We start from the raw sequence: 27,321 nt of genomic DNA on the forward strand, positions 1-27,321 counted from the left end.
TTGTCAGTGAGGATAACACCTAATAATTTTGCCAGAAATCATATGAGGACCAACATTTAAGATCATACTTAGGGTACTTTGAGACCGGCTGCCATGGAACTGAAGAAAAACTGCTTTGTCAATGTTGACTAGCAGGGTGTTATCATGAAACCATTCAGACATGCTGTTGATACTGATTTGGGTGGTATTAACTAAGTCGCTCCTATTTACCTCACTTGAAATAATCGAGGTGTCATCTGCATATGAATAGGCATTGGATTTGCAGAAACCATGTTGAGCATTTTTCAGTGTTTTAAAGGTTTTGAGATAACTCATTACACGATGGTAAAAGAGTTTTTCAAATATCTTAGACAGTGCACAGAAAAGAGAAGAAAAAGCAGACAGTACAGATAAAGGTCTGTAGTTTGCCGAGTCATTTAGAGAGCCCTTCATATGGATTGGGGTAATGGAAGCATATTTGAAAAGCTCTGGGAAGACTCCAGAGCATAAGGAGGTATTGAATATGTCAGAAAGGGGACCAGCAATGACTTAGGCTACATGCTTAATAATAGGCATGGGTATACCATCAGTACCTGCTGACCAACTATTTTTGAAGGAGTGAAAATGCGAATAATTTCAGGTTGCGTGCTTGGGAAGAGAAAAATGCTTTGTTTGAGGTTGACTGCTTTGATGTCAAATATGGACCTAAGGGTTGAGGGCGAGTAGCAGAATTGTTTTTTGAAGCTGTCTGCAGTGATTAATGGATTGCCATTGAAGGAGATCTGGGAGGGGGTCAGGGTTCCACATTTTGCGTTATCTTTGATAACTTTCCATGAAGCCTTTATAATGTTGTTTGAACTTTAAATGTATGTATCAATTTTAATCCTACGTTCATTGTTTACCATAAATTTAATGTCTTTCCTGGCTACTTTGTAACTGGGAATCAATTCACAAACGTCACCGCTTAGTGAACGATATATCACACAAATAATGTATTTTCGTGAATTCACTGCTAGGATGGACACTGCACACTCACACATAGATTCTACAGATTTATTAAATTTTGAGCTTTATCAGAATAGAAAGGAAACGGGAAGGTAGTAGAAGGATTGCTTTCTATTTTGAATCCGATTGGAAAACAATGATTGGCTGAGATTGATTGCTACATCATTGAGAGGTATCAGAAATGGAAAGAAGAAAGGAGCTTATGAACGATGGCTATAAGATGCAGACTAAGATACATTGCCGAAACTTTTGTAACTTTATTGAAACATTCATGACGAACTATAAAGCCATAATAAAATATTCGTTCAAAATAACAATGGAAATAATCACGATCATTTGATGCACATAATACATTGAATTTGAAAACTAAAATTTTTCCCATGGTTGGATATTTCCACAGAGCCACTTCTGTGGGCAGAATTTCTGACGAGGAAAACAAATTCACAATTAACCCATGCTAAGTCTCAGCAGTCACCGTCCACACAAAATTCAAGTGATGATACGAAAGAATGGTTTATCATCATCCACTCGGTGGAAGCTCATCCTCTTCTTTGAGAGATGCACACACGCCGAAAAACACTCCAATGAGGCGTGAATCAAAATTCCCAGCTCTCGTGGCCAATATACATGTCCTCAAACATTTCAGCCGCAAGCAAAGATTGAAGTTCATCTGGAATGAACAAACATGCCAATAATACACAAAATAAACGTGATCGTTTGAAGTCAACTTTGTAATAATCATTCTAATGATTTGTAAAAGATTAGATAACTACTTTTTTGACAGATTTTTATTCTACGTCAAACAGTTTCATCATTTATGAGCTATTGCTTCAGGCTTGGTGGAAATTGTTGGTCTTCAAAGTGAAACAATGGTGACACTCCATGTGTCATTTATTATACACCACTTATTACGACCACAAACACTATGTGAAATAAAAGTGTGGAGTTTACTATAGCGCTTCATTGCAACTACTTGATAATTATTCATTACCAGGCAACGCCTGATCATCAGTCACCATCTGATCATGATCATGTTGTCTATGCAGCAAAAGCCGTCAACGCACACATTATCACTAATACATTTTTACTTTCTATTTTACATCTCGCTCATTTGCAGCCTGAATCTTTTAAATTTTCCCCACTTCATACATAAATGGCAAAGCACTCACACAGAGGGATTTTAAGATCAGAAGAAATTTCAACAGTGAGACAATGTAGCAAATTCACAACTATAGCACCAATTTAAATGAGCCAAAAATGGATTGAGCAATGTTCACTGCGCAACTTCAATGTAAAATTGCCCAGCTGGCTTTAATTACCCATCCACAAGTATACAAATAACCATCGGCTCCCTTTCATGCTCATCATTGGTAGAAAGCCCAAGAAAATTTCATAAAGGATAACTATTACTGACATAACCATAGCAGTAAAAACAATTTCTGTGAAGTTAACCATTGAAATAAAAAAGTTTTTCACGCATAAAACAGCACTTTTGAACACTGATACCTCAGCTTATGTTCTCACAGCTGACATTTACAGTTAATTCTCGAAACAGCACTTGTATTGTGATACATATATGAATGTTTAGATGAGTTTTTTGAGCACTACAAGCAATAAGGGTATTAGAAAGAAAAAGCCAATTTATTTACAGAAAATAAATGCACAGATGTTCAGCTGCACATTAATAAGGTAAAGAAGCGTGAGAAACTAGAGCGATTTTTATGATTTCTGTTGTTTACAGAGACAGGCAGAGCAAAAGATAATCACTTTCATTGCAGAATTTGTAAATTCGATGCAGAAGAATGCGCAGCCTGAAATTTTTTCCACACATTCTTCAAGAAATCAGATTTTGAGACAAATAAATAAAGATTTCTGCGGAAAACAAAATGAATTTTTGCTGTACAAATTTTTCGGTGGCTACTTAAGATGGAATTTTAAAAAAATACTCTTCCTTATTATTTTATACTGTGAAAGATAGTTAAAAAATCATACGACCCAAAACTTCCCATTCTTACAAGTTGAATATCAACAATCTTAGCGCTAAAGAAATTCCTGTCTATTTTAGAAAACGCAATCAAATAACATCTTGAAAATTTTTGTACAAGAATTTAATCTGAGAATTTTGTGGTTAGTACCGAATAGCAACTATTATCTACACATAAGATTATAGGATATTTATTATAAGATATTTATTTCCAGCGCCAGAGAAATTTTAATGGCAGCCCGCCTAACCGCCATTTGAGATGCTCTCTATCGCTCAGTGACAAGAAAAAAAAGAGGGTCATAGCCCGTTTTCAGAATAACCTTCGTAGGTTAATATTTCTAATTCCTTCCGCATCGTCAGGTGAAGGTACAATCTTTCAAATTAGTTATTTTCATTATGATTCAGTTAGGATCATAAATCACGTAAGATATGATTTTCTACCGGCGAATATTAGAAGCAAATTCTTTTCGTGATCTCCGTTTGGCTGCCGTGTTCCATCATCTTTGTGGACGTTAAAATGTAATACTTTTTATTCGTCATCAAGGCCATTGACGCTGGGAGTGAGGTGCCATATTTATATTACAAGTCTTTCTTCTTTTATGTCAACAGGAGCAAGGTTCCTACCGGAGAAAAGCTGGAGAAGCATCTTAGATTATTGGGGAAATAAAGAGAGAAACGTTATTATCCACATTCAAATTTTTCGTACAACACACGTTTTATCATTTCCCAGCATATAGGTGAAGTATTGGTTCACTTGCGTGAATCCCCAAAAATGACACCCCAAAACCTGTACCTTAACCTTATTTAGTTTTCATGTGTCTTTCTCCATCGTATTGAAAATTATGCAAAGTATCATTAACATAGAGAAAATATTTTCGTATTGTGAGCACTAAAAATTAGTCGTGCCATTATCGTAAAATAAATAGTTAGCGTGAAAAGGGCAAAGCAAATAACTAATTTCTATTGAAAAGTCTGCAGAGAAGAAGAGAGACAATTTTATAATCGCAGTGTGTCACACCCGGTAGGCATCAACGGCATTGATGACGATGGAAAAGTCAACAGAAAGGAAGATGGAGTGCCTTGCTGGGACAAAAACCCATGAAGAATATAATTTGATCATTATTTAGTTTTTATCTCCCTTCCATGTTAATATTTATTTCTGCGTATGGCATACCTATTTCTATCGCTAAAACTAAAAAATCTTTTTTCCTCTATCAGCCTTACATAGCATCACTTTAAATTCGGTGAAGAATGAAACCCGAAAACTAAAAAAGGGCAAGATATTGAGGTATAATTTTGAAGAGTTTACAAAAGAAACCAACATTGCAAGATTTTAAATCTGCACGATATTTAGAAAATAATAAGCCCAAAACACGATGTATTTCAAGCATTATTTAAGTCTGTTGATTATGTTTATAGTGGGTTAGCAAAACCAAAAAATTAAGCTCATAATTTCAAACTGACGTCAGGTTTTGGCTCAATCTTTTCAAATGTTTAGCAGACTTGCTAATTTTTTAATCCCATGAACATAAAATAATGGATTTAAAAAAGTTGGTGTTTCGTTTAGTTTTCCTTAACGATTTGTGCTTCCTAACTTGGCTAAAATGATTAGGTTCAATCACGGAATTGGCGAGGCAGGTAGCACAGCCGTATCTTTGCTTAAACAGAGTGGGAGGGCAGGCTAATCCACCAAATCTCACGGGAGCAAGAACAGACTAAAAGTATGTCCAGCAATGACAAAATACGTGTCGCAATGAAGTCATTTTTGACTTCATCTTCCAGTCCACAAGTCCTCATATCTGCTTTTGTGTCTTTCTTTTCTGAGCCTTTGTGATTCGCTAAGTCTATGCTCCATGGAACATTGTGGGTCTCTTCACCAGGACTGCAACTAGGAGGGCAGAGGCGTGGGGCATATTTTAGGTGGCGGTAAAATTCAAAAAGTTTATTGAAAATAGTTAATTTTTCTATTTAACAATCATTACTAATTCATACATTATTGAGTAGTAATATTAACTATTTCTTCATAGCAAATTAAGGCATGTAATTTCAATTACTGCATCTCAAGAAACTAGCTTATGGATGTATCACATTTTAGAGGTGCGGGGAGGGGGGGTGGGATCTCGCCACCCCCTGACGACACTTCCTCCTGGTTCTGGCCCTGCTCATTACCCTCTTTCTTACAGAGTCCAACAGAGTAATTTCCTATTGCATTGCATACTACTCAACCTACTCCAGCCACTTCAAACCCTGCGTAGGATTTCATCATCGAAGCCATCACTGCCCTCAATTATAGACGAGAAAATTGAAATTCTTGACTGTTGATGACTGCTCCTGGTGGAGCGTGTATTTTAAACACAGCGTGTATTTTCATTGTATTCTGATTCAAAAGACAGAAATTCCTAGTCTCACCTGGACTATTTTGCTGCCTCTGCCACTGATTACACACAAGTTGACTAGCGGGCTTTAGTATTTCCAGGAGTGGAGACGGTTGCCCATCAACGTCCACGCTGCCCACATTCCCGCCACTCCGCCGTCTCCGCCTGCACAAAGAGGAAATCACGGCTCAGTTAACTAGATTCAAAGTCCACGAGAATGATATTTTGCTCAAATCTCATTTCAAAATGGCCCACATATTTCAGCCATTCACTGCTCACAACAGTGAAAAATAAGCAGGCTACATGAAGAAGTGCAATCTCATTTTTTCCAACTATATCATTAATTAATAATTGGAAATAAAGAAATAAAAACTTTGTAAGGTTCGCTGTTATTTAATTATGACTATTTAATCATAATGAAAAAACAGTGAACCTTACAAAGTTTTTATTTATTTATTTCCAATATGGAGAGGGTTCACAAAGTAAAGCCTGAAGTTATTAGCTATATAAATTAATAATTTAAAAAAAAGTTACATGAAAGAGTTGATACAAGATTCCTGCATTCAAAATCCCAGAATTTTTCCTGGAAAAAAAAATCGTTCATTCCTCTGGCCAATTCACACACTCCTTTTGGACATTACACAACTTTATGAAAAGTAATAGCCAATAATATATTTAAGAAAAATATACTTAAATTCTTTCTAAAACACACTTATTTACAGAGAACAGAAAGAAAATAGGTACATATGTACTTGTAAACTCCTTTCAGTCAAATTAATTTCAAATAATGGAATCAAATTTTAGGTTGACTGCATGAAAAATCCACAGGGAAAAAAACAGTGGAAATCTGAGGAATATGCCAAACAAGGCAGGAGAGAATGATGCCTTGGTGGCTTAACTGGCTAATGCACTTGACTAGAAATTAGGGAATTCGGGTTCAAATCCTGGTCAAGGGTAATGATTTTTTCTCTGTGGATTTTTCGCATAATTTGTGCATTGTGTGTGACTCCGTAAAGTAATCACCGTGGCTAGTCCCAGGATACTTAAATTAAGTTGACTCATCAAACAAGAATTTTCTGTGAAAAACGGTACATAACAGTGTATTTTGCCAATAGTCAAAGTAAGGAGCTACACACGACAAATTTTCAAAAGTAATTCGAGCTATTTTATGTGTCAAACACTCAAACCCTACTCAGCTAGATGACAATGTGGCCACTCCTTTGACTTGGTCATCATGACTTGATGATTTCCCTGACCTGTGGCAATCCAGCAATGCGGCAATCACGGGCACAAGTCCCAACAAGAGAGGATGATCAGTGGTGCTGACATAATGAGGCCCGAGTGGGCCAGAGCCCCCTCAATAATTCGTTTTGGGTGTGAGGAAAAAATGTGTCAGGTTTGTCGATTTTCCCCGGAATGTCTAGATATCGCAACTCAAGTTATCAGGGTTCTAATGTTGATCATATGACTCTTCTAAAATGCTTAAAAAACTTTAAACTCACTACTTATAAAATTTCCCAGGGCAAGATCCCCGATTTGGGCCCTGCCAATATTTTTTGTAAGTCGGCATCCGTGAGGATGATCACAACTCAGATTAAGTCTTTTGCTAAGATGGCACACATTATGTAACCATATAACATTAACGGGATCAATTTGTTCCTTTTTTGATTTGCCATGCATTCTATTCGGAAACCACAGTAGGTAGCATTATTTTCTGTCGTGAAATGTTAACATATCAAATTACTCCACGGGCAACATAGCAGAACCATCAGCCTTACTTACTTTGACATATAATTTCATTTTTGCACTAAATGCCCACAGATATCAATTTGATGTAACAATGTATTACAAATAGAGATAGAAGGCATTAATTTTGCATCAGTTTTTCCTTCAAACATTTCAGCAAATATTCCTTGTGAGGGGAGTCCATAACCCTAAATTCTATTACATTTAACCCTTGGAGTGCAGGAACGATTTTCTACGTATTGCATGCTGACTGTGCCATTTACCAAAAATTTTTATGGCTACCTGGATATCTTGCACTTGGGCACTTTCTCTCACCATTAGGATCGCTAAAAAGGGGCTTAACTCCACCAGACCATTCCCCGTGGCAGGGGGGGGTGCCTCTTCTGCACAGGGGGTCTCCTCTGCACTCGCAGCTAAAATTGCAAACTCCCACATCCCAAAAGTTACTTTCATTCCTTTATCTCAGCCTTCAATGAAACAATCTGTCATAACCAGTGTGTAGATGATGTTGTTTTAAAATGATGATTGATGTTTTAAAATGGAGCAAAGACTTTGTCCTCAAGATATCCTTGGACAGCTAACAAAAATTGACTACGAGGAATTAGATGCTGACGATTCTGAGTCCAGTGGATTTGGGAAGAAATGGAAGCGCCTAAAACCTATGGAAGGAATTCCATTACTTACAGTGATTTTAATGGTGAATTATTTTCCCATATTTCTTTCTTGCTTATTAAATATCAAATATCTGCACCTATCATTCATGACGCAATGACGATAAACTCTAAACACAGATTCTGATGATGAGCACCTCAGCAAACGAGAGATTCCAAAACAAATGTCAAGGCATTGGCAAAACCACCATTGGCCCTTATTTCTCTCCTGCCCTGCCTCTGTCGTGTGTGATCCACCTCAAAGCTGTAAAATGTAACCAATAGACGGTAAAAATTCTTAATGCCTACGCTTACGCTATCATTTCATTAACCACCTTTACATATTTGCATTTCTATGCACATTATTACCTCCATTGAGAAAGAAAGGGGAATTTTGGAATTTCTAGTGGTAATTACATCATGTCTAATGCTCAGCCCAACTATCAGGAGCATGTGAGGACCTCTCAGGCCACGAGACCACACCTCATTCAGACAAAATGGTGTCACGCATGGTTTGCCCAAACAGTAAAGTCAGTGATTTAATTTCAAAGCAATTAGATCTTGCAGCATTGAAATCAGTGAAAATAGAAGCCAGCTTACAAATGGGAGGGAGCTGAGTGGTAGATAGGTGGCTGTAGGAGGTGACTGTCACCTTGGGTCATTTGAGCCACGAGGGAAGAGTAGGGATGGTAGGGAGGAGAGAAGCCACGCATTGAATGCATTAGCCAAACACAAGGTGTGGGTAGTAGTAAGCTGGGGAGCAGTGTGCAATAGGGGTGAGGCCAAGGTTGTGGCTCCCTCATAGCTCCTTTTCTTTTGCTTGGGAGCGATACAAGTGTGTTTTTTATTATGCAAGTGCTTTATTATCGTCCCCTCAACAATTTGCAACCATCTATCCCTTCCTAGCAATGAGAATGGCTTTTGTGAGCGACACCATGAACCCAACGCAAAGCAGCCCAACTGATGGAACCACATATCCCAAATAAATCCCTATAATTTTCCTGGCAAGAGCACTCACTTGCCACTTGCCGTACTGGTGGCTTTTTTCCTCTTGTTTTGAATGCTGACCCCTCCCAGCTGAGCATCAAGGTGCCTGTTAAAGGGGTGGTACGCCAACACTCCAGCCTCCACACTAACCCATCCTCTCAATGCAATCATCAAAGACACTGAAGCAGTTCCAATAGGAAACATACATACATGGGCCAGCACGTACATTGGAGCAGCATAAGTACACTTTTCGATACCCAACTTAGGTTTTCCGACTTGCAAACAAATTCAACCGATGAACAAGGTCTTGGAACACATCTTGTTCGTATGTCGAGGACTTACAGTATTATTGTAAGCATAATGTATTGTAAGCATTATTTGATTCATAAATAAATACCTCAGGTGTACAGAAGCAAAGAAAAGAAGACCTTGATGAGAGGTAATAGGGGAAGACCAGTTATAGGTCAAAATGACCCATTGCCTTCGTTCTAGTGTTTAACTTACTGTTCCATTCAGCACTGATTGTGTAACCACATCTGATTGGCATAAAATTTTGCATTTGATTTCAAATTAGCACAAGGAAAAGAAACCAGGGGAGGAGGGCAACAATTTTGGTGGGAAAAATGTTTTTGGCTCAAATGAAAGTGTTTCATGCCTAGCAGGAGCATAGCTCACCGATACTGCTTGAAGAACTGGTGGCAGAGGAGTGGTTCAGCGGATGGCCTTCGCACAGGGTCCCTCACAAGGCAGAGCTCAACCAACTGGTGGAATGCATCCGTGAACTGCCGCTGCGTCCAAATGCCCTCGTCGTCATCCCGATCGATCGCCTCGTCACACATGAGGCCGCCACCCTGGGGCCCGCCAATGCGGAACGACGTGGCCGAGTGATTGCCCACGGCTCTGCCCTCGTCCAGCCCATCGCCAATCTTGAAGCCAGCTCCTGTGTGCTGCTGGTGGTGATTGTTGCTCGTCACGCTCTCCCCAACACCCGAGTCCGTGTGATGGACTGCAAAAGGCAAACATCATTGCATCATACATACATAAACTGCAAAATGCTCTTACATAAAAAGCGTTTGTAGCATACAAAATGCTTCTAATCACTCATTCACACAAAGGACAATTGAAAATGTCTCAGATTTCAATCAGAGGGCCTCAAATAAGCCAATGAGCAGGAAAAAAATTGGAAATCCTAAACAAATTCTACGAGTCAAAATGGAAAAAACAAAAAATTTTCTCAGACATGACATATCGCTTTAATCATTACAATTAGAAAAAAAACAAGATGCAATCATTGGGCTTGACCTGTATAACAAGGAAAAATAAGTATGGTTTCTTATTTTGTCAGTCACTACTTGCCCTTCAATCCATTACTTTTCTCTAAATCAACTCTATTTTCACTTACTCAACTCAGCTTCATTTTTTGATGACTTTATCATCATTTTTGGAATGGGTCCTAATGTGGAAGTCAGTATTGCTAACAAACTGCAAATAATCATAATCTAATTACATTCTAAATGGACTATTTTCCTAAATATGCTTTTGTTACAGACTTCTTTCTTATGATGAACCGCACAGGTTCACTTAATGCCAAATCACGTGCCCTAATAATGCTTCTGCACTTATTATCCACTTGAAGAATACAAGCGTTTCTCGACTCGTCTGCACTATAAAATAAATTTGTTTATTTCACCTTGATGAAATATAAAAGTACAATAGATGAGAAGAATAGTTTGGGTGGAATACAGATACCCCAGAGGATAGCCCTCTTGATGTGGAGGAGGGGAAGGAGGCACTTTCTTTCAAGCAACGAGGCTAAGAATGAGGGAGCCAGGCCACCAACACCCACCATCTTGCAACTTTGTGACATCAAAGGCTTCAAGGCAAAGCCGGGTGAGCTATGTGATATGCGCAGTTTGCGTTTCCAGTCTGTCTCGTTTTGTGTGAGCGTGCTCACGCGTGCTTAGTTCTAAGAAAACTGTGCTGTTTGGACAGTGTTGAGTATTGGTAAAGCCTTGTTGTAACTAGAAAGCTTTGAGTCAATCGATTAAAAGCTTAAAAATATATAAATACTGTCAGAAATGCATCAAGTTTGGTCTCATTTTTGAATCTCGTCCTAGCCATCTAATTGCCAAAAGCTATTGTTTGACACCTAAGGGTCCAAGAGGTGACTCCAGAAATGCCAGATAACAGTTGCCTCCAGAAATGGGGTAAATTTGAGGAAGATAGGCTGAAAAAGGTCAGTTGGTGAGATGAGGGAGGGATGAATAACGTTTCCATTGTTCTCATGTAATGATATTTTCCTTCACAGCTAATGATTTATGGTCTTCTTGGTCTTGGAGAGGCATTGGCCAAGGGCTGATGGAGGCCCAAGGGCCACGGTTAGTGGTTTTGTCAAATCTGCAGTGTAGTTACTTACGACTTGTGGCTATTATCCTACAGTTCAGAACCTTCCCCTTTGGTTGTTCAATCTCTTGGGAAGATTCACTCTATGTCCCTGTCATATTTTGCCTTAAAATTTTCCATTGCTGAAATTTTGTTAGGTAATCCCTGTGAGAGCTTTCAAACAAAATGATTCATGAGTACGACAAGCATGGCAATTGGTGCTGTAATTTGGGTTTGCTTAATTTATTTTTCAAACTCTTTTAAAATAATATTTTCAATCCTATTGAATACAATCATATTGTCATTTTCGAATTCCTCCATGCTTAAGAAAAAACTTTCAATGACGTTCAAAATGCCCTGAACCTCTTTTTTCGGAGGAAATGCTCACTGATTTCTCATTATCAATTTCTTCCTTCACATCCATCTCTGCTGGTAAATCACAATATGCTCTGCCCTCGTCAATGGCTCAGAAGATTGATAATTTTGCATCAATGTCAAGCAGCCTCCTTCTTTTATTAGTCAATGCCATCATCAGCCTATAATTAACTGAGCAATTTCCTAAAGTTTTTTTTTATGGCAAAGAATTGAAAATACGTGAAATATCCTTTAAGAAATTGATTTATCATTTTATAGCACATGACATGTTAAAGATTATAAATAATTTATAAACACGTGACTACTGCAAAAATTAGATGATAAATTGAGTGTGCCTTTGACACTTTCGTCGAATTAGTGCTCTCCAAACTACAATGCACGTAAGGATCTGAAGAATCAAAGTCTGCACAAAGAAACGCTGGGTCTCCAAAAAAACATGATTTGCTGGCGATAATGCTGGGCAAACTGCAAAACGGCAAAAAATTTCATTGCCACGTTCAGCTACTTAGTTGCCTACCACACCTAACATTGTCGTGCATGGAGTGATGCTCAGAATTGCTATAAATTGACTTTCCGCGCTCCTAACAGAAGAGTCAGATTTCGTGGCATGAATATGCAGGCCAGACATATGACTGTCGCCAACCGCATTAAGTTGTGAACTATGATCGTACATGCAAGCATTGCAAAAATTACAAAGGCGGTAGTAAGAATGTGATACACAGGGAAATATGGGAGTAAAATAATTGCAAAACTGGATTCTTTTCATTTTGAGTCACAGTAAATTCATGAAATATTTTCATTTCAGAAGCGAAGTAGCAATGCGGTCGAGTATTTCTGTCTCCATGTCTCCACGACAGCACAACATCGTAACAAGATTCACTTGTGTCACCAACACTGGCGATGTGCTACCGGGTCCAAAAGACGTTTTGCTGCACGGCATTCAAGAAGGTGTCTATAAGGTGCCATGTTCATGCGGCAAAGACTACATAGGAGAGACGTGTAGATCAATGAAAGTGCCCATCCAGGAACACAGAAGAGCCACAAGAAATAAGCAATTTCAGCTCTCCGCCATTGCGGAGCATGCATGGAGCAAACCCGGACAACAGGTACTGTTTGACGAAGCAAAAGTTGTTGCAAAAGAAAATATCCCAGGCTAATAAAGGAGGCTATCGAAATATTCAAGACACCGGAACACATAAATAGGGAAGATGGCTACCCTCTCCACAGCTCGTGGAAGAGGGTCAGACAAGAGAAAAGAAGGTGGACCAATCAGCATCCAGCATGAAAAATTGGTGCCAAAATGAACCATATAAGTCACCAAAAATTGAATCCCGACATCGACCTGAAGACGCCGGTTGGAATACCGGAGAAACTGTCGTCACAAAGAAAATCCACACGGTGAAACCCAGAGACATGGAGACATCACCTTGTGTGTATATTTATGTTTTATCTGTGTATATAAAGAATAATTTCTGTCAGTTTGTGACTAACGACAGCTACCATAGTCACTTTACAAGGGCATGTAAAGATCTTCACAAACATTACATTAGAATTTGTAACACTGCCCATGGACCCAACTCAATGGGTTTAGAGATATTTAACAGGTTACCACATGAGATTAAGCTTGAAAAAAAGATATCAATTTTCAAGGAAAAACTGAAAAAGTTTCTGCAGGATCACCTGTTTTACTCCATAAAAGAATTTCTGTTGTCCAAACATTGACATGCCCTCTGCTTATATTATGTATACATGTTTAATAATTTAGCATTGTATTTTCTTCTTTTTTTATTAGTCAATGCCATCATCAGCCTATAATTAACTGAGCAATTTCCTAAAGTTTTTTTTTATGGCAAAGAATTGAAAATACGTGAAATATCCTTTAAGAAATTGATTTATCATTTTATAGCACATGACATGTTAAAGATTATAAATAATTTATAAACACGTGACTACTGCAAAAATTAGATGATAAATTGAGTGTGCCTTTGACACTTTCGTCGAATTAGTGCTCTCCAAACTACAATGCACGTAAGGATCTGAAGAATCAAAGTCTGCACAAAGAAACGCTGGGTCTCCAAAAAAACATGATTTGCTGGCGATAATGCTGGGCAAACTGCAAAACGGCAAAAAATTTCATTGCCACGTTCAGCTACTTAGTTGCCTACCACACCTAACATTGTCGTGCATGGAGTGATGCTCAGAATTGCTATAAATTGACTTTCCGCGCTCCTAACAGAAGAGTCAGATTTCGTGGCATGAATATGCAGGCCAGACATATGACTGTCGCCAACCGCATTAAGTTGTGAACTATGATCGTACATGCAAGCATTGCAAAAATTACAAAGGCGGTAGTAAGAATGTGATACACAGGGAAATATGGGAGTAAAATAATTGCAAAACTGGATTCTTTTCATTTTGAGTCACAGTAAATTCATGAAATATTTTCATTTCAGAAGCGAAGTAGCAATGCGGTCGAGTATTTCTGTCTCCATGTCTCCACGACAGCACAACATCGTAACAAGATTCACTTGTGTCACCAACACTGGCGATGTGCTACCGGGTCCAAAAGACGTTTTGCTGCACGGCATTCAAGAAGGTGTCTATAAGGTGCCATGTTCATGCGGCAAAGACTACATAGGAGAGACGTGTAGATCAATGAAAGTGCCCATCCAGGAACACAGAAGAGCCACAAGAAATAAGCAATTTCAGCTCTCCGCCATTGCGGAGCATGCATGGAGCAAACCCGGACAACAGGTACTGTTTGACGAAGCAAAAGTTGTTGCAAAAGAAAATATCCCAGGCTAATAAAGGAGGCTATCGAAATATTCAAGACACCGGAACACATAAATAGGGAAGATGGCTACCCTCTCCACAGCTCGTGGAAGAGGGTCAGACAAGAGAAAAGAAGGTGGACCAATCAGCATCCAGCATGAAAAATTGGTGCCAAAATGAACCATATAAGTCACCAAAAATTGAATCCCGACATCGACCTGAAGACGCCGGTTGGAATACCGGAGAAACTGTCGTCACAAAGAAAATCCACACGGTGAAACCCAGAGACATGGAGACATCACCTTGTGTGTATATTTATGTTTTATCTGTGTATATAAAGAATAATTTCTGTCAGTTTGTGACTAACGACAGCTACCATAGTCACTTTACAAGGGCATGTAAAGATCTTCACAAACATTACATTAGAATTTGTAACACTGCCCATGGACCCAACTCAATGGGTTTAGAGATATTTAACAGGTTACCACATGAGATTAAGCTTGAAAAAAAGATATCAATTTTCAAGGAAAAACTGAAAAAGTTTCTGCAGGATCACCTGTTTTACTCCATAAAAGAATTTCTGTTGTCCAAACATTGACATGCCCTCTGCTTATATTATGTATACATGTTTAATAATTTAGCATTGTATTTTCTTCTTTTTTTTCCTCTACAATTATGATGTGTCCTATATTTGTACATTTGCAACAAATCCTTGGACAATTAAAAAATTATTATTATTATTATTATTATTAAAATAACAGATGGATTAGGTCAACAAAACATTTAGCAGCATATGTGCAGCAATTTGAAAACAAAATAGAGTGTACATAGTTTTTCATAAAGAGCCTTACATACTCAGAATGGTAGGGTGTAGCCAATTGGCATTGGTGGGGGGAAATGGGGTCAACTCTGTGAAAGTTTGAAATATTCTCACTAAAAATAACTTGGTTTCAGTCCACAAATTTTTATTGCACTCACCAACCAGGGTTTCAATACTAAGTGCCTTCTACTGGGTAAAATCTGTCATGACAATACTTATCCAGATTAGGTAAAAACTGAAAGCAACTCAAGGTGAAGCTTGAATTATGATATCTAATGAGTCAAAATTGCTCAACTACTGAAAACTATCATTAAAAGAATATGGTAAAAGATTAAGATACATACATAAAACAAGAATTTACAAATAAATAACTTTTGCAATACCTCGATCAGAATCATTTTCCTGTGCTTCATCGCAGTTTTGATGGAGTGGTAATGAAGAAGAGTATGTTGAGCGATCGATGAGTTGTGGCGTGATTCCTCTAAGTTTTTCCGTTAGCATTAATGTATTTGGAATGTTTGCAAATGGCACAATGCCATTAGCAAGTTCACAGGCTGTTATTCCAACACTATAGATATCAGACTTTTCATTGTATCCAAGTAAATTCTGAAATGCATAAGTTTCAAGAGATGTGGTTAAAATAATCATTTATAAACAAAGCATGGAAATATAAATAATAACCATTTAAAGTGCCATTGAATGAAATGCAATATGCAAAATTTTTAAGCAATTTCATAAGAAGATTAATTCAATAGCCTTTCATAATCTAGACTGGAGCACTTCCCTAAATTAGAACACTTAAAGGGGCAAGTCCAGACTTCAAAATACATAATATGGTGAATCGTACTACTTTTCTCTTTAAATTGTAAAAGAAAAGGTTCAAAACATATCTCTTTCAACAGAGCATCACAGAACAGTTCCCTTATATCAATCTTTGTACCTTAACTTATAGATCATTAGAGATGAGGGAGGGATAGAGGGAGCACAACTACCCTTGGGGCGCATAAGAGCGATTTTGACATCATAATTTGCTTTTGATGGAATGAAAATTGTACATTGGAGAAGCAGCAGAATATCCATGTTATTCTGAAAATAACGGGTCAAGCAATTAGTAATTTGGTCCCTTATAAGCTATTGCCAGAGCTGACATTCTGAGGGATCAAAAAAATGATCATGTGATTTAAGAGTACACCCATGCCTCACTTAGCGCAATTTTGATATAGGATAAATTCGTTCCTAGGGGAAACATCATGACACACTGTAGCCTAATCAAAAAACTTTAACGCTCTCATGATAAAAGTGTACTTGAGCTAAGTACATATGAAATTGCTATAATTTTATGCATATTAATAGTATACCTTGCCTAAAATCTTCTTTTTGTTTATGTATTAATCGAAATCCATTGCTGTGCAATGGCCAAAAGCATTACTCAACATTGGGTCCAAATAGCTGGCCTGCTGTTGTAATTTATCTTTTCTCCTTAACAGAATGACATAGTTAATTTAGATCATTAATTAGGTAAGCATGGAGCTAGTGGAAATGAGTTTAAGTAATATGGTTTGAGACGTAATTTTTGCCGACATAGGTTATCGGGCGATTGACTTCCAGGTAGAGGGTCTACGCTAAAGCCCTCAAAGTCATCGGTATTCATGGGGGAGAAATGGAGTGGTGGCCGAGTTGCGTATGAATAGCATCAACACATAAAAAGACCTGCTATAGAGTCTCAAACACGATGGCTTCATTCCCTCCCAGCAGTCGTAGTCCCTCTATGTCTCAGGAATACAGTACAGCAGTAGGAGGTGACTTCAATGGAGCCATACAGAGTAAAAACCAAGAGAACAATGGCAAAAAATAGGAATGCGGGTAGAAAAATCAAGAAGTTATCAAGAAAAACCATAAACCTAGAAGAGAAATTGAAAGACGTCAATTGCTTTGAAAATGGAGAGCGTCAAAGCGATATTGCATGGAAGTTTAAGTTCACAATGCCTTATTCTGAATAAAGACGAAGTTAAAACATCAGTGACCTCAGCTGCACCAACTTCAACCAAGCGATCAACACATATGGAAAGTTCATTATGAATCTGTACAAAAAGACGAGGGTGGTAATCGCTCCGAGATATTTAGTAAAAGCTCCGGTTGGTTCCAGAATTTTAAATGGCTTGGAGGTATTTTCAGTACGGCGATATCAGGTGAATCTACAAGTGTTGATAGCGCAGTCACCACAACATTTTCTGATAAACTACAAGCTGTAATTGAAAGTGGCTCCTTTCACCCTCAACTAATTTTTTAGTGTTGATGAGATGACATTGTTTTGGAAAACAATGCATTCTCGTTCATTCATTTTCAGGGAAGGAAAACCTGGATCAGGTTTCAAGGCATTTAAAGACTGTTTCACGTAGCTGCTAAAGACTCGGGGGACTTCAAATTATAGCCAGTTATGATTTATCTTAACAAACTCTGCGAGCTATGAAATGGTATTCAAATTAGCACTAGCCTGTTGTTTGGATGAGCGACAAAGGGGCCTGGGTGACACAATAATTGTTTTTAGGATGGATTGAAAATTTGTCAACTTCTGGCAACGCATTACGAACCCCTGAGATAGCATATGGTAGACCACCCGCACAACAGCACACAGCAATTTTAAAAGCACGTTTTTTCGTTTTTTTCATGAATAAGTCTTTGAAAGCGTGCCTACTACCTTTGAAGATATTTTAAACTTTAAAACTTTACATTAATAATGTTTTCTAAGGCTATTAATAGGAATACATATGGTTCAGAGAAAATTTGATACCCAACATCTATGCTACCAACATCTATGAACGCATCCCTATCTTCCCAATGTTAAAACGCTCTCATATAACACAAATTTGTACAGGGCCCCAAGGAACGCATCCCTTCTGCTATACGAGGCATGGGTGTACAGTACACTCCCGATTATCGTAATGGGCTAGTGATGGGGAGAGACGGCACGAGTAATCGGAAAACACGGATAACCCAAATTTCATGTTAACGTCTTGTAATGTTCGTAATTAACAAAAAGCAAACTATGTATTATTATTTATGCCGTTATTCTGTTATTTTAGAGCTCTTCCCAAACTCATTGAGAGCTTTCTCCGCCATTTCGCGATCTTTTTAGCGGTGATTACATGGTTGTACTCATATTATTAATGCTCCATTTAATGCCTGGTTCCGAAAACCACTCATCTGTGGCTGTGTGATCACGGCTACAGAAAAGTGCTTTGCACAAATGCTTCAAAACCACTGCTCGAAGTCGGAAACAACAATGTCAGGCACCACGCCACATAGTTGCATCTCGCACAAGTTGCCCGAGTGGCAACTGCTGCAGGACGTATATCCATGATCACGGAGCCTGGTCATATGCTGCGAGGCTTGGAAAACAAGTGCTCCCGTGAATGCAGCTAGCACACGATCGCTTACGTTTTACGAAGGGGATTCTAATGGTAATAAGCCCAGAGTATCCTAGCATTAATGAAGTAATTCCGATGATTTTGCATCCGATTTCATTTTTTTATAAAGATCACGGAAAATATTGAGTGAGAGTGAAAATAACGCACGGATAATCCACAACATGGATAAACCGCAGCCGGATAATCGGGAGTCTGTGGTAATTCTAAATTTCACTTCAGCCGATAAGCAGCTCCACCCAATTCTGATTATATAACTTAATTGATAGCCACCAATTCCTGGGTTCATAGGGTTGTTTCCTTCATCAAAGAAAACGAAAGGCACTGATTGCGATTCGTTACCCACCATTAGGGTTTTCATAATACACAAATTATTTGGCTTTAGAGATACCGGTTTAGACGAATGGCAATGGTTAATTTTTGACCTCATTTGAAAAAGGCCAGATTGGTGCCCATGCGATTCCACTCCACGTTACGTCACAGGGACCTAGTTACTATACGTGTAGATAGGAGTTTTACATCATCTGAGATTACCAATGCAAGCATGAGGCACAGAGCTCTGGGAAACATCTCTTAATAATCACCTATTAAAACTGCCTAAGGTCTGAAAGTTTTCTTCGTTTGATAAAGTATTAATTATCCTTATTTAAGCCAAGCACTACCTGCTAGCATGGTACTCTGCTACCTGCTAGCATCCTGCGTCGTATCAGTGCTCAGAGCCTCGCCCCAAGGTCACCTCACTTGCGGCAGCGGGAACCAGAACGACGTCACACAGAGTTTTCCCGGCATTCATACTTAGCCGTCACATTTTCGCGCGCTTGAAAATTTTCACTTTTCATTTAATCGCGAAAATAGATATCGTCATTTAAAAATCTAAAAGCGTTAAATACGTACTCAAGGAGTAATAATCTTTTGAATTAGGCAATTAAAAATATTAGGAAACCACCCTTTTCTTGCTGGAATAAGGTAATTGCAAAACGAAGAAAACAAAGAGAGTAAAAGTTACCACCTCCCATCCAGTGCAGGACTTGTATTTGTAAGCTACACAAGCTTTTAGTCCCAACTTCATTGGGGGACCTTAGAAAATTACCTCAGAGAGCAATTGTGGTTGCATTAACAAAATCCATATACATACAGTAGAGGCATTACAACATTCCATACTCTTTAACCCATTTTTAGTGCATCTTTTCCAAGAACAAAGCCTTATTGCACCGAATGTTTGCATTAGAGAAAACTAGTATTATGCAGGACTTATCTCAAATTGCTTAGGGCCTAATCAAGCCTACATCAGGCCCTCAATTTTACCTGATAACTTTTAAAACTGCTCACTATTTATATTTCAGCCAATTTTTCCTCAGAGGGAAATGGAATTCCTGAACCATAGACGACTTCATGAAATGTAATGTGTATTTCCTACGAACCAAACATACATCACAACATGATTACACGGGTATCTGTATAATTCTAGTGTATCAGGACAAGCCACGGTGATAACTTTATGGAGTCACCCTCAATGAACAAATGTGCAAAATTCCAGAGAGGAAAAATCATTCGCTTTGACTGGGATACAAACCCCATTAAGGTGTCTGTTTCTTAACCCTGTGTGCACTGGAGAAAATCAGAACAGGAGTGGATCAACAAAGAGGAAAGAGAACGCTGAAATATAAGCTCCTACTGCCAGGAAGAGAAATTTACCTTCAGGAGATTTCCTTGCTATATAAGGTAAACATATTTTCTGAAAAATTCAAAACAGACACTTAATATCCTCCTAAAACTGGCTATTTCTCAAGTTACTGGGACAATAAAATGTTGCCACAAAAAAGTTGGCTGAAGTAATTACAAAAAATAAGGATAGGTGACTTCATTTTATAATGGAATGGGCTCAAATGTTGTCTTTAGGACTTGCCTTCCATCATGATTAGCAGACAGAAAAGATAAATTATTATTATTATTTCTATTGTGACGAAAAGCCTCGTCACGGCTCATTCTGCGTCCGCGTCCTGCCCTTTTCCCTATTCAAGTCGGCACGCGGCCGTAGCAAGCGATGAGCGACCTTCTTTTTTCTTTTTATCGTCTGCTATCATTTTAGTATGTCTTTTGTTGTTCAATTGGGTATATAAGGCCCGGTATTGTGTGAACTGGGGTTGATTCCGGAGAAAGCGGTGGTTGATTCCGTTAAAGAGGACGGAGACCAGAGGAGACGCGGTGACCGTGCCCAGGAGGGCAGTAAGAACGAGGTCGCTACAGACGGGCTACGGTGTCTTGGAGGTCGGAGAACGCGACAAAGGGGAAGGCGTGCCGGAGAAGAGAGCATGGAATGCAGTCGAGGAACGAGAAAAGTGTCCTCCTCGTCTTCGTCAAGACATCACGACAACGTCCGAGGATCCGCGGGAAGTGGTTCCCTGCGGTTGACGGATCGTGATTCGGCGACCAGGATTCGGACCCGCCGTTTGACACTTAAGTACTCTAAACCCTCTCCCGGGACGGGGAAATAATCCCGATCCTCCCCCGCTCCAGCCAGCCCATGCGCCCTCGAAGAAAGTCCCCAGTGTGCACGTGTGTCATCCTAATAACCCAGTGGTCTCATAGATAAACTCACGTCACTCTTTCCCGGTCTAAAGACCGTCTCGATTGTATCACGTTTCTCCCGTTCACGTCATTCCATTAGGATAGACGTCGGATTCATTTTGATAAAACAGAACGTGGAGCCTGTAATATTTTAAAGTAAAGCAACGAACATTACCTACGACTGTCTTAAAATGAAGTGCAGTGGTTTTTGTCACAACTTGAGCAAGATAACGAGTGCCCGTGTCATGTCGATTCTTGAAATATTCAGTGTCATTTTTGTCCATTTCTGTACATTTATCCCAGTAGTCATCTCATCCCTCATCTATTAGATGTAAGATTTCTTTCTTTTTGTTTCTGGCATATTCATTTCGTTTTTTGCAGTGTGTCATTTATGTCTCGTCTAAGTCAGCATCACCCCCATCCCTCATTAAGGTTTAAGGATAAAAGTGTTCGTTTTCTTTTCGTTTAATACTTTGTGTAAGATATTCAAACGCTGTGTACGAGGTCATTCATCTCCTTGCTGCGCCATTGCATTCAAAGCTCTGAGTTCCCATCTTGACCGCGAGCCGCAGAACCCACGAAAACTTAAGAACTTAGATCGTAATCTCAGTTCGACGATGCACGGTATGTGGGCGTGTATCGTTACACTATTTATGTTCACATAAACTTGCATTTAAACCTCTACAGCGATACAAAATGAAACTAAACTAAAGTTCCAATATGTCTACAGCTTACCTGTTCAAGAACTTCTGGACTAAGCCAATTTAAATTAGCTGATGTTGATTGAGGAAAGTTATGAACAGAACGTTGCCACCGACAATCTCGAATGATTTGACAAGCATAGCGGAGTCCTGAGAGGCATACCCTGCCACAGCCAGAAATTAGAATATGACTTGCTTTTACACTCCTGAAAGAATAATGGCACTTGAAGGAAAAAATTTCATTAGCTGAGCATCACAATATTTACCAACCAAACCCAGATCTGTCTGAACTCAGACATGGCACTTAGTGTTTACTAACATGAATTCAATATATAGATCTTCACCCATCGATTTGTCTTTCAGTTTGACTCCCACCTGCAATTCCATATTTTGCACTGTCTCTCTCCATCAAGTCTAATTAATCTAGTTTCTGAATTAATATGGAATTAGAGACAATAGCATCAATGTTTTATCATCATAGCCAGGGACTGTTGATGAAAAATTTAAACTGATGTCAGATACTAGTGAATTTAATGTTTGAAGTGGCCACTGGAAGAGATTATTTTCCATTGCTAAGGAATTCAGTCAATTTTCATCTAGACATAAGATTCATCAAGTGTTCTTCATTGGGGCATAGGATGAGAATGCCTAGCAAAGTCAGCAATGGCAATGGGTAAGAAGTTACTTTCACTGATTTCCAATGAAAATGATTGGATAAAATAAATTTGAATGAGCAAAGCCACCTGTGAACAATTTAGCCTATTAAAGAGCCTTAACTGAGTGCCATAGTCAGTTATGTACAAATGAACATCAGCTCCTTTAAGAAAGTGGCTATCGGCAGACAAAGAAGAAACAATGCACAACTGAGGTGGATCATCTCGATGCATACATCACACACACTTGCTCCAGCCAGCCCAAGCTACGAAGACAACAGACTCGTTTCAAAAGTGAGGTCACTGGGTCCGCTATTGGAGTGATCACTTCAAACAGACTGCTTCATTTAAACAACCTGGACTGAGTAGGCGAGACAATCTCAGCTTGGTTGGTGAGGGTAGTGTATAAGAGAATACAAAGATAAATTTTAAATTAAAACAATAATAATACCTGTGAATGTAGCCTTTGGAGTGTATGTATTGCAATGCATTCAAGACATCTTGCAATATGTACGCTATGGCCACCTCAGGAAGTCCAATGGGATACTGGCCACACTTTAGGAGGTCTCGACAGGATCCTAGTGACATGAAAGGCATCACCACCCAGACTTCACTTTTGTTCACAAACGACGAGTAATAGGGCAGGAGATTAGGGTGACGCAATTGACGAGTTAAAATTATTTCATGCTGAAAGCAAAAATGATAGACACAAATATAATAATTCTCATTTCATAATTACAGATTCTACATTTAAGTCAAAATGAATGTCAATACTCCTTAGTTACTAACACAATGAGTACTTATGGAGTGTATCAGTATTATGTAATCATGCTTTTGGCCATTTTTGATTCCTCTTGCAACCAAAAATGAGCATTTGCCAAACCCATCCTCCATTTCATGCCAGCAAAATTGCCAGGGTTTCACCTAGATACCAAGCTGAGCTAGAGATATCATTTTACTGAGGATAATAAATAGCATTCCAAAGCTCTCTTCATTTTAATAAAGGCAAGTTCATCAGTTCCTTTTGACAACATTAGAATCCTATGTTTTGCCTTATTAACAGCTACTTTGACAATAACTTTTAAATATATGGGAATGCCTCTGATTTTAAGCACTTAGGACACTGACAAATCCGGAACACTGTTTCCCTCTCATTACAAAATTGTAAATGTTGACAGTTTAGAGTAAACATGTGTACAGAGCTTTGGTGTGTACATAAGAAAACCATCATCTCTTCCCTAAAAGAATTGAATTCCACCAATACAGTATGAGAAGAAATTATCTCCTCTCCCTCAGCCAATGCAGGCCGACAAAAAATAAAATATTCTTTGCTGAATTCAGGTATTAGGTTGTTCCACCATTTGCCTGTTTCAGCCTGACTAGATTTAAAAATGAGATTCACTCCAGGCTTGCTAATTCATTTTGTTCTATTGTTGTGTTTTTTTAGTTCTAACACCCATGATATTGTATTCTGAAAAGTCCATCTAACATTTTACACTTTGATTTTTTTATATATGTATATCTAATCTTGTTCGTTTCCATTATGAAGTCTATGTGCATGAATACTTAAGACCAATAACATCACTATAATTATTTACTTCCCTACGATTTTCAATTTTTCATAATTGCTATAAGTAACTGAAGAAAACCAAATAATTCATGCGACATTTGAATTTTTTCAGCAATATCACATGATTACTATGATAATGAACAACTGATGTAGTTCAGTAGCGTTAATAAACTTAATTGACATATTTATAAACAAATTATCATCTGCTCACCTAAGGCTACATACCAACTGTGTGCTCTACACTTGAGACTGGCAATTATACTGCAGAAAAAAATTTCCTTCGACTTTATAAAACCAAACAAATGCTCTGCTTGACTAGCCCTTTTTTCTTAACTGTACTAAGAGTAAGGCATTCATGTATTGCATTAGACATGCTACGACACCCTACTCCCAATTGTCAGCAAACTTGTTATCCCCTCACCTATTAATCTCTGTCTGACACAGAACCTTCATCGATAAACTAACTTTAATTACAATACTCAGTTTCAAAATGTCTTTGCGTGTGAGGGCGTTGGCTCTGCAAGTGGGAGTGAGCGGAGGACCCTTTCCTCTGCCACTGAACATGGACTCATCGCACTCCGACTCTCTAAATGAGGAGCATCATACATTGTTTCAGCACATGACCTAAAAGGCCCATTGATGCGTAGTTTACAGCGGCGTTGCCTAGATGATGTCTCCATGCTTCTGGGTGTCACCCCGTGGATTTTCTTTGCGACGACAGTTTCTCCGGTCGACGGTCTTCAGGTCGACGACCTGAAGATGCCGGTTGGAATACAGGAGAAACTGTCCTCGAAAAGAAAATCCACGCGGTGAAACCCAGAAGCATGGAGACGACATATAAGGCCCATTATTCAAATTTATCCTTCCGGTGACCGATATTCCCTTTTGAGAACATTCTCCAATCATGTTGAAACATTTTTTTCCTTCAAAATATCCTTTCCTCAAAAAAGAGTCATAAAATGAAAGTTTGAAACAGATGAAATAATTATAAATTCAGCTAAGAAATGAATTTGATCTGTAAATGGTTAAGGCCATTACATTTTTACCACAAACAGCTTGAGTAGTAGACAAGAGATTGAAAAGCATAAACATATGGTCTCATTATTTTCCTAGCTCAACCTCATTCAACAATTTAAATAAGTGAGAAAACAAGCCCAATTACCCATATCTACATATAGCGCAGCAAACTTCCTCGATAGGCAGGAGGAATTAGTACAGCAGTTAAATGTACAACAAAATAAGTGTGTGTAATATAAAGCAATGGAGATTTCAGATCATTCTGTACTGCAATCAAACACTCACCAGGTTGTAAAGAGAAAACTGAGACACTATTCCCTCATTTAAATGTGGCACTTGGGAGGTAAAAAGGATAAAACAAGACTGGAAGACAATCAGAAAAATTAAAGTAAACCTCACTCCGCCCCAAAATTCAGGTTTGGTAGATATGATTATCTACCCAAATGAATGCTGTTCCTTCAAGCATAAGAGCTTAAACGGATTTATTTTACTAAAAAGAAAGAGCCCACTTCTTGACCCAATATCAAATAAAAGGTTATGGGTTTACATCACTTTAAACAAATCCAAGCATTGGGGAGAGGATAGTATCTCATGAGTTTTCCTGTTTCCCACTGGAGTTAATTCACCCCTTTCACAGTCCATGTCTCCTCATATTGTGGCGTACGACTAGTCACATGCACATAATCCAAATAATGTAGATGGGCAAGAGTGAGCTTTGTTTCAGAGGACCAAAGTGAATTAATTAAGTGACACTATCATAGTACAGTTAAGCAAACAAACACCCATAAAAAATTCAAGCATTATGATCATTATCTACGTTCATACCTGAATCAGAGACGGCTCTTCACCTTTAGCCTTGTCCATATCAATACAGCGAATGGCAATTGGTGTGCCAGTACTTCGATGGCGCCCTAAACGTACGGTTCCAATACTTCCACAGCATATTCCTAAAGTAGTTCCCGGGTAGCATTCGAAGTCTTCTGGGTTCGAAGAGCAAAGAGCGGACGGCTGGGAGGCACAAAAAATGGGTGGGTGAACGGGAGTTAAACCCTGTGCCATCCCAGCCTTACCTTCACCACAGTAGCCGATCACCTACTGGTGATATCTCTACTGGCCTTGCCAACAATTCAGCTTTCGACACTGCTGCTCAAATTGGCTAAAGAAAAAAGGAGTCTGTTACGAAAAAAAGACAATTAAGACACTCGCACCCGTGATATTTGCAACTATTGAAGAAAAAAGGCTTCAGACCCAAGTATCTTACAGTATAAGAGTATTTTCTTCATTTAGAATGCTTAGCCCTAACAGTTAACATGATATTTTCCGTAAACCACCACCAGAAGAAATTATGCACCATCACTTAAACAAAACCATGCAATCCCCTACGTATGAAATCCATCTTCAGTATTTCTATCAATTCTTAAAATTTCATTACGAAAATCCAAACCATATCGGTAAACTCGTCAAAGGGGCGCTTTGGTTGTTGGCCATGTTTGACCGATGTGGGAAAAAATAAAACTATTCAGACTGACATAACTGGCAGAAAGTATTCCTTACAATTTATTAAAAACCCGAACTTCTATAGGAAAAGTAACGCCAAATTTCAAAATAGGCCATTCGCTGAGCGACGGGCGGACTTCCATGAAGCACAAGAAATACTACCTTCTGGTAACGTCTCAGCCAATACTGCTTTCCAATAAAATAACTAAAATCTATGAGTGAAGGAAGACACTTAGTGAAGATGGGAATCCGAATCTTTCATGGAATAAGATAAGGGATCAACGTCCGCCTTGTTTACGTGCGTGACCATTAAAATGGAGACGTTCATCTTTCCTACAATACGAGCACCATTGAATCACTCACATATTATTTAACCATACCAATTATGCTTCCTGATAAACTTTTTGGCTGACAGCAAGGCAGACGATTCACTTGAGCGGTAATCATCAAACACTCAATCCCAAAACAAATGCGCCCATTATTATGATGATTTCGCAATCACGCCATAGTGTTTTCATTAAATTTTTTAAAAGATAACTACTGCTCAACAACTCAAGATATTTATTTTGATGTAATAATTCATGGATTTAAATTTAACTACGAACCCTTTCAAATGTGATCATTTACATCGAATCCCTATTTCGTTACACCCATTTCTGTCCGCAGGAACGATAATGATACAAGACTTCAGCGACGAATTTTCAGTAACTTCGGTTTGAATGTAATAATGAACAGCTGTGCTATCGTGATTGAATGCAGAAAGCAGCTTAAAGTGATGACTCCATGAACAACAGGACGCAAATGAATCCACGAAA

The 27,321-nt window shown here is 38.6% G+C and overlaps 1 protein-coding gene across 4 annotated transcripts; it reads right to left on the reverse strand.

Moving 5' to 3' along the window:
* Positions 1 to 1,217: 1,217 nt before the first annotated feature.
* LOC124166105 (STE20-related kinase adapter protein alpha) lies at positions 1,218 to 27,234 on the reverse strand. Of its 4 annotated transcripts, none has more exons than XM_046543747.1 (8): positions 27,112 to 27,234; positions 25,835 to 26,165; positions 22,874 to 23,109; positions 21,804 to 21,975; positions 15,459 to 15,681; positions 9,402 to 9,732; positions 5,378 to 5,508; positions 1,218 to 1,654 (listed from the first exon to the last, which is right to left on the reverse strand). In XM_046543747.1, the coding sequence occupies exons 2-8, from the start codon at positions 26,066 to 26,068 to the stop codon at positions 1,581 to 1,583; spliced, it is 1,401 nt and encodes a 466-aa protein (XP_046399703.1). In that variant the 5' UTR covers positions 26,069 to 26,165; positions 27,112 to 27,234; the 3' UTR covers positions 1,218 to 1,580. The 4 variants fall into 4 exon arrangements, with proteins under 4 accessions (XP_046399703.1, XP_046399702.1, XP_046399699.1 ...); XM_046543746.1 differs by lacking the exon at positions 27,112 to 27,234 and adding an exon at positions 26,887 to 27,066; XM_046543743.1 differs by lacking the exon at positions 27,112 to 27,234 and adding an exon at positions 26,870 to 27,066.
* Positions 27,235 to 27,321: the final 87 nt, after the last annotated feature.

The sequence above is a fragment of the Ischnura elegans genome, chromosome 9 (assembly GCF_921293095.1).
Source record: "Ischnura elegans chromosome 9, ioIscEleg1.1, whole genome shotgun sequence".
Lineage (NCBI taxonomy): Eukaryota > Metazoa > Arthropoda > Insecta > Odonata > Coenagrionidae > Ischnura > Ischnura elegans.

Bases quoted from the DNA above. Each gene is read 5' to 3' on its own strand.
- LOC124166105 (XM_046543747.1), bottom strand. From the start codon at position 26,068: ATGGCACAGGGTTTAACTCCCGTTCACCCACCCATTTTTTGTGCCTCC. The intron at 21,976-22,873 runs GTATTATTATTG...TTATTCTTTCAG, and splicing joins TCCAAAGGCTACATTCACAG to GAGTGTAAAAGCAAGTCATA. The intron at 5,509-9,401 runs GTGAGCTATGCT...CTCTTTGTGCAG, and splicing joins CAGTTCTTCAAGCAGTATCG to GCGGAGACGGCGGAGTGGCG.